This window comes from Nanorana parkeri, unplaced genomic scaffold (assembly GCF_000935625.1).
Source record: "Nanorana parkeri isolate BGI_ZX_2015 unplaced genomic scaffold, ASM93562v1 scaffold1365, whole genome shotgun sequence".
In the NCBI taxonomy this organism is placed as follows: domain Eukaryota; kingdom Metazoa; phylum Chordata; class Amphibia; order Anura; family Dicroglossidae; genus Nanorana; species Nanorana parkeri.
The window spans coordinates 449,273-457,757 of NW_017307633.1; the positions used below are offsets into that span (position 1 = coordinate 449,273).

General features: G+C 44.1%; 1 protein-coding gene across 1 annotated transcript; it reads right to left on the bottom strand.

The window, feature by feature from the left end:
- Positions 1 to 1,771: 1,771 nt before the first annotated feature.
- LOC108797912 (ubiquitin-like protein FUBI) lies at positions 1,772 to 8,245 on the bottom strand. Its single transcript, XM_018569612.1, has 4 exons — positions 8,159 to 8,245; positions 6,110 to 6,254; positions 5,619 to 5,674; positions 1,772 to 1,936 (listed from the first exon to the last, which is right to left on the bottom strand). Exons 1-4 carry the CDS (start codon positions 8,231 to 8,233, stop codon positions 1,811 to 1,813), a joined length of 402 nt encoding a protein of 133 aa, XP_018425114.1. The 5' UTR covers positions 8,234 to 8,245; the 3' UTR covers positions 1,772 to 1,810.
- Positions 8,246 to 8,485: the final 240 nt, after the last annotated feature.

Sequence of the window (8,485 nt, forward strand, 5' to 3'; positions counted from 1 at the left end):
AACACGGCGCCCCCCCCCCCCCCCCAATCTAAATTTGCCCCACCCCTTTCTGTTTAGGACATTTTGCATAACATGTTAGTCGCTATTTAAACAGGCACTCGCTGCATCAAGCTGCTGACAGGTTGCGCTATTGGTGGGGAAACCCACTGCGCATTTTGCTTATCCTGTCAGAAACTGGATACATTAAGCGTCACTTTAAATAGTAACAGGCACACGCTGTATCGATTTTGCGACAGGAGGCTGAGCTCGTCAGTGAATTTGGGTAGGTATAATTTATTTTATTTTTTTCGCAATGGCAGGCGAGTCCCTGCCTCACTGGGTTGGGGGGCCACACCCCTGGAAAGTGCCTGCCAAGGCAAATGCCTAGTTTGCCGTGCAGTAGATATGCCTCTGCCTTAGTATAGCAGAGGAGTGGGTTGCATGTCAGCCTGTGTTCAAGCAAGGCTCAACGATGGCTTTCAACAGCATCACTTTTAGGTGGCATAAAAGTTCAGTACACAGATAATTATCCCGAGTGTAAAGCTGCATTCACAGCTACAACATCTTATTTCAGCCTTGAAAGCTTTTTCTGCTTGTTCCAACTTGAGCAAGGCTGTGAGATTCCATTTTCCTGCCAGCACTGTCTGTGCTATGCATGTAAAATACCTTTTATAGGTATAATGTGGAAATGACCGGCGATGCCTGGAAACTGACAGGTAATCAGAGCCAGTACTTATAGCTGAACTCCAGGTGTGAAGAAATGAAAAAAATAAGTAGCCCAGCAAGTGGAAGATAATGTAAAAAAGAAAACTGCAATACTCACCTCCAGCACTGTCACCATTATACTTGCTCTTCCAAGTTAAATGAAGGCCAGGCCTGTTTAATTCAGTTCCAACGAGCACTGGGTATGTCAAAGTCAGAATCACTCTTGGCAGTATGGAAGACCACCAGCAATACTATTAAGCTGGCCATACACCTTACAACCATTGCACGACTTTCGTTGTGCGATGGTTGTAAGGTGATTAAAATTTTGTACGATCTGCCCATCTTGGACAGGCAGATCGTACTTGCGATAATCGCAAGCCCTCCCCGCTGAGGGGGAGGGCTTCCGATGATTGCAGTGTGCGCTTGCGGCATTCCTCTTCCGACCCATGCCGCCAACCCGCCGAAAATCGTACGATTTTCAGCGGGTTTTCAAGCGTGCTTGTAAGAGGAAAGTCGTGCGACCTTACAGTAGAAGCGGTCGCACGCTGCCCATACACCTGCCGATTATCGTACGATCGCGGGATCACCCTCTATTATCGTACGATAATCGGCAGGTGTATGGGCACCTTTAGAAAAGGATCCAGAATGTCACGTGACAAACTTTGAATTCAAATATGTATAAGGGCTAATAAAAAAAGAAGTGCAGAAGTTCCACTTTAAAAGGGATCTTTAGAAGACATATCAGATCTGTCCTTTTGTTTTTGATTGTCTCGAAGATGTGCCTCTACCACGATGGCGGCTTTCACACAGTAGCACAAGGCATGGCAGGTCAGTAATGAGGAAGACAGAAATTGAGCACAGTTCAGTTCCTCTAAAAAGTATATACTCTGATTCTGGATTTGCAAAAAATGGCCATGGGGGTGATTATAGACACCTTGCCAGTGTATACAGTCTCTATATTTTCCCCATAAGACATATGAATCTACTCCTTAATGAATGAAAGAGCTTTATTAAAAGTTTATTGATAAGATTACAAACCAAGTGATTATAAAAATTAAATGAAAGCCAAAAGAGAAAATCACTTTCCTTGGCAATACTATTCCAGGGAGCTGAAAGCAGATCCGGTCTAGGAATTGGCATTGGGGCCTTTCTTCTTTCCAAAGGTGGGCATTACATTGACGAACCTACGGTTGTACTGCATGCGTCTCTTTGCTCGGCCAGTTTTCTTTTTCTTCTTTTCTTGTTTTGCCACCTAATAATAGAGCGGGCACAAGTGTAAGGATGTACAAGCCATAACCAATACCCCCAATTAAAACCTCCTATTAGCTACAAGGCCCTCCTGTTACAAAACATCTTTATATATAGTATATAAATATTCCCAATCACTCTTCATGTCACTCTTCACTGTGAAACCATGAGCCTCCGGTCGTTTAATATACTCCTCCTCCTATAGATAAAGTGGAATGTCAGAACTATATGTTCACATATTGTGTAGAGCAAGCCAGCAGATTGCTTATGTGGATGGCACTGATGCCTCTTACAGCCCCACCACTAGTAACAAGTGACATATATAACGAGTCACCTCAACTGGTGTAAACAGGTCAAAGTGCCATGGAATCACATAACACAGGTATTATTTCTAACAACTAATATCTAGTCACTCACTGGTGAGCCAAGCTTTTGCAATCTGTGGGCAATCCTCCTTAGAGACACGATTCAACGATGGCCATCCTCCATACATCTTGGGGAGCTATAATATTCCTTACCCCCTGATGTATGGGAAATCAAAATACATGCATATACACTGAGTGGCCAGATTATTATGACCACCCCATCAGTACTTCGTTGGGCCACGTGGTGACTCCACGAGATGATGCGAGGAATCTGACACTGCACTGTTGCCCTTCTGTTGTCTTGTACCAGTCTTGCCACTCTCCGTTCTGCCCTAACATTGACTAGTCGCTGACGGCCACAATTCGCATGTTCAGACCCAGATTTTCGGCTGACAGTCCAGTCTTTAAACATTTTAACAATGAGCCCCTCTTGAACATTTAACAAATTCTGCTGTTTTGCTGATACTCGCTCCATGGCTCCGAGCGCCAACAATCATCCCACGTTCAAAGGCTGTTAAATCGCGTTGTTTACCCATATCTTCAGAAACAATCACTTCTACTGTCGTGGTAAACAACCTGCTTCCCTATTTATAATGGTCTGGCCCTCTAGCAACTTCAGCACGAAATGATAGCGAATTATAGCTAATTTGCCTACAAATGTCAGGTGGTCATAATAATCTGGCCACTCAATGTATACTGTAGGACCTAGGACAGTGAAGGTGCATATGCATTATAGACACAGTTCAGAATACATAACCATCCATACGTCTTGGATAGAGAGCTAAAATATTCCTTTCTCCATGATGTATGGGTAACTGAAATATGTTCATGTATATATCAGTACATATACAGTCTTACATCCAGTATAGTGACATAAACCAGGGTACACTCACCAGCTGTCATGTGTAGTATAATCGTTCGTATTGTCCACGGAAAATATCCCATTGAATCCACTGGCTAAATATTTTTTGGAATTCAAAGGGGTGTATCTCACCCTTCTGAAGAAGTCAGGGGTGGGGGAAACAGAGACATATGGCACATGTTAGCTGTAAAGGGCCTTTGGATGGGAGAACGCCTGGACTTTGTATGAGCCTGCCAGCGAATGCAGATTTGTTATAATACTCAAAAACAGTGTTACCGACACTTTACCAGCCACGGAGTTCACTGTAACAGCCCTGCAAGATTACTACCCTGGGAATTGGAGGATAATTAGCAATTGGATTCCATGGGATATTTGGCTAGCTATGGCCCATACAAATGATTACACTACAGCTGGTAAGAGCATACTGGTTTATGTCACTATACTGTATATACACGTACATACAGTATACTGTATATGTGCATATGTCAATTACCTATACATCAGGGGACAAGGAACATTTTAGCTCTCTAAGACCTATGGGTGGTTATGTATTGTTAACCGCGTCTATGACAAGATTGCATAGGCACCTATATATGCATTTTAATCTTCCATACAATCGGGGGTATGAAATATTATAGCTCCCCATGAATGTTATACATCATGCACCAGGTAACACAGGGTGTTCTACATTTGTAATAAGGATATGCGGCACGTAGTATGCGATATAGAGTGGGGACCGCCTTACTACCTTCTTATAGTTTCCCCTGAGGTGCTTCCAAATTTTTGTTTTGTAATGTAAATGGTGGAAACAGTTTGGGAATTGTGCCAATGGGCTTTTGTTGATTTCAAAGAGGATTTGCATTCCTATGCAACCCCATGGGGATGCAAACCCCACTTGAAGCAGGTCAAATGCAGTTCACATAGTCAACTGAACGATTGCCATTTTTACCCGGCAAATTAGTTGATGCAGACACAATGGGGGTCGTCAGCTGTTACTGAAAGCTGGGCTTCTGCTGTGTTTCTGTAACTTTAGAGAAGATGGGGCGTCCTCCGAGGCATGCCTGCTCTTAATGTATCCATTGCTCTATACTTTTATATAGAAATGTGAAAGGAAAGTGTAGCAAGAACTTCTGATGCTTTCTTGTTCACCAGACAACAAATCTGTCATTGACTACAACTATTTTTGCCAATGCAATTGCCATTGTAAAATAAGGATGACCCGTTAGGATTGGATTTATGCAAAAAATTTAAAAAAACTGTTGTGCAGGCTTAATGCAAACTGTGTAAAGGACAACTGTACCTTTGCTTCAATTTGCCCTCCCACCCCACTGAAAGCAGGTCACCTAATACAATACCTGTCCCTATTTCATTGATCCTCAATGTGCGGCCCTGCCTGGTGCTGTACAGCCTGTCTTCAGTCCCTACAGTCTTCTTCATTGTACGCATGCAAGCTACAGCCCCATTCATTCCTAATAACTGTGTCCAATGGTCCTTCAGGGTATGATTCTCCTAACAGGAATGATTGGGGCTTCTGTTTGAATTCACCAGCTGACAATGACCCTTCGGGAATGCTCTCAGGAGGAAGGCTGCTCTGTGCAGGGCCACTTTGGGCCTGTTAAACATACAATTGAACGAGTTTTCTTATATCAACTTGAGAAGTGAAAAATAAATCCTGTTGGTCAGAAATTCAGAGCTGCCTCTTGCAAGAAACCCTACGAGTTCTTATCTTGGGACTACAAAACAATGTAATCCCTATGCTGCGGAAATGAGGATACTGGGCGGTATGCAGTAGTTTAGCAAAAAACAAACTGGCCATGTCTTACACCTTTTGCAGGGTCTTTAAATGCATAAGACATGGGGAAATGTGTATTTATCGCTGAATATTTTTTTTGCACCGATATACACTTTAAAGGACAACTTATACCGAAAAGGTACAGCCCTCCTCTGACATTACTTTGTCTGAGGACAACTGTGGAGCTGAACAGCCATTGGATCTACTAGTTGTTACCCCGTCAATCAAATGCAGATAATCTCTAGCCACTCCCACGTCCTGAGTGTGCATATCAGCATCAAATAGCACAGTTTTAGAATTGTTTACCTCCCTCTTATCTATGGGACTTTGGTATTCCACACTGTAATGCATGGTCAGAAGGTGGTGCGTGTTATCAGCAATAAGTCAGGCAGTTCATAGGGCACAACTGTCATCTTAAAGATAACATTCTATTTAGATGAAGTAAAGACTACAAGACCTAGGAGGCCCAATAGACTTCTTTCACAAGAAGGTTTGCACATTTCTAATTATGTACGAACGTTAAAGAAGAACTCTGGGCATAAATGTTATTAACCCTTGCAGTGCTGAGGTAGCCCCATTCCAAGGGTTATTAACATTTCTTCTTTAAACCCCTGGCTAAGCATGTATAGAGAATTGGGAATGAGAACTATGAACTGAAATCACATACCTTAGGCGTCTGGCCTTTCACTTTTCCAGCACGAGCAAGTGACCCATGGACCTTACCTGTGAGACAGTCAAACATATGGAAATGAATTGGGAGAGGTCAATGTACACACTACACAGCATCTATCTACGAAAGTCATTAAATGGCCGTATTGGGTTTAAAGGGATACTCCCGTTTGGGAGGGTACATATTTATAATTAAAATACCAAAAAGCCTCTTTATTTCAATACAAGTCTACCGGAAAGACTTTACCTGACTCAAAACAGACTCTAAGGTCTCTAAAGATGAGAAACCTCTAACCTGCATCTAAACCCAATTTCTGATCTGCATCTTTGTTCAGGGCCAGTAACTAAAGGTATTCAGGCAGCTTTACTTATCTTGGTGCACTATTCTTCCTAATTCCTAAAACCTTTAGCTTGGCTGACATCACATGAGCGATTTCAGAGCAATTTTAGGGTACCTGTAAATAAACACAGTCCAGCTGAAATACACACCTCCCAGAAGTCTGCCTGTAAGGTCCAGGGTGCACTGGTCACCGACACCGCTCTGTGACAAAACCGCGTCATCCTCCAGTGCCGCTCCTGCATAGGACAGCACCAGGTCACAATCCAAGAGACCTTCAAGTTGAGCTACACGAGCCTGTAAATGACAGAAATAGGACATCATAGGACTGCATCTGTTAACAGAGGAAACAATATTTTGCATGTGATTGGCCATTGCGAAATATCACAGTAGTGTTCCATTGCAGGATTCACACTAGACCCACCTTCAGCAGAGGACCAACAGTGAAAAAGCAGACAGGTCAGACCCAGAGAAAGTTGTGCGCTGTGTGGCTGCCCGTCTGCTTTGAAAGAACAGTGGGGCTCGCTCGGCACAGGGGGCATTCAGCAAGTGCCTGGTATTTTTATCAATGAACACTCGCCATTCTCTGATTGGAGATGAGGTGGTGACCTCACAATCTGCACCTCCTCCAATCAGAGAACATCCAGCATGCATTGATAACCATAGTAGGCGTTTAATGAATGGCTGCTGCGCCAAGCAAGTGACCCTCTGCCTTCGCTGCAAAAGGGAAGCCGCTCAGCACAGAGGCAGTACCAGGACCTGGAAGATTGCCATAAAGCACTGTAGTAGTGTTGACTACTTTAGTGTTTTAAGTATGTAAATTATAGGATGCACTGATACCAATATTAGTATCATTATTGGTGCCGAAGCCGAGTATTTGGGTGAGTACTCGTACTAATGCTCAGATGCCTAGCCCGATACATGAGCTTCCGGTATCAGGAAGCCAGCTCCCTGCTCCCTTGTGATCAGGAAGCAGGGAGCCGGCTTCCCGGCCAATCAGGAAGCCAGGCAGCATGTAATAACTCACTGCCCGGCTTCCTGATTGGTCGGGAAGCTGACCAACAGGAAGCCGGACGGCGAGTCATTACACGCCCCAGGCTTTCTGATTGGACAGAAAGCCGGCTCCATGCTTTCTCGTCACCTGGTGATGAGGGAGCATGGAGCCGGCTTCCCTGCATATAACGTGAAACCGGGTGGCGAGTCTTTACACGCCGTCTTGCTTCCTTAATGGGACTTCCGGTATCGGTGAGTAGCGAAAAAAAAAAAATATCAGTACTCGCACTCGATACCAAAAAAACTATATTAGTACATCCCTAGTAAATTATGTATACTTACATTGGGCCAAGTTGGACCAACACAAACACGAGGCAGTTTGTCTTGTTTATACCACCACATCGCAGTGGTATGCTATGAAAAGTACTGCATGTAGTACTTTTTTTAGAGCAGCATGGTGTAACGCAGTAAAACCGCATCACACTACAATGTGGTCACTGGAAATGTCTTCGGGAAATGTGACTTGTAACATACACCAAAAAAGTAAACAAGGAACACCAGAGGCGCGGAGGGCTGGGGTGGACCAACTCCAATACTTCCTGAGTTATTGATCCAGAGAAAGGTATCCAGCTCCCCTGGGTATCATTCAACCGAGAGAGGCAAAGGACACCTTGTGGCCAACAAGAGGTACTGCGGTGGATCACTAGATTTAGACCCCATTCACACTGAGCTACATCCAAAAAAGCGCGATTTTGAGCTGAGCTACAGTGCACATTTAGTCACAGGGACTTCGTAGCTGCTACATTGGGCTGTAACCAATCAAAAATTACATAATTCCTTCCTTCTTATATTTCTGTGCAAAAGTGACACTTCTGTAGCGCGACATTGAGCTGCACCATTAAAGTCTATTGGACCAAATCGCACAAAATCCGCCAGAAAATAGGCCATGTTCGAGCTACAAGCTTGAGCGACGATCTACAGGCGACATTGAGCTGTGAGATGTGAACAGCGCCATTGAAATGCATTGGACAAGCTAGATTGAGCGACATTAATCTGATGTTTGAGCGATTTTGTAGCTGAAATTGCGCCACAAATCGCTCAGTGTGAATGGGGTCTAAAGGGGTTTCTTTTATAGCAATGCCCGGGGACTGTATAATGAAACATACATTTAGCCCAGAGATGGCCTTTCAATATGAACACTTGCATACCTTAACATCCAGCACCGTGTCCTGGTCGGCCACATCCAAGGTGTGCAGCGACTGGCCATTGATGAAAAGCTGCATGATTGCACTGAAAAGAAAGGAAACCTATTACTGCTTTCATCCCCGGTCCCAGCATCGCTAATGGATCTTTCATCACAAAAACACACTTTGATGCAATAAAGGAATCCTGTACTGAGAGAAATATTAGAGCCGCCATTGCTGAACGCTTTCTAAAAAAATCCTGCTTGGAGATATACTACAGGAGACCTCAGGCGGCCGACGTGGGAAAGGGGACGGCCCGGGAGCGCAGGCAGGGTACAGGAGACGGCCCGG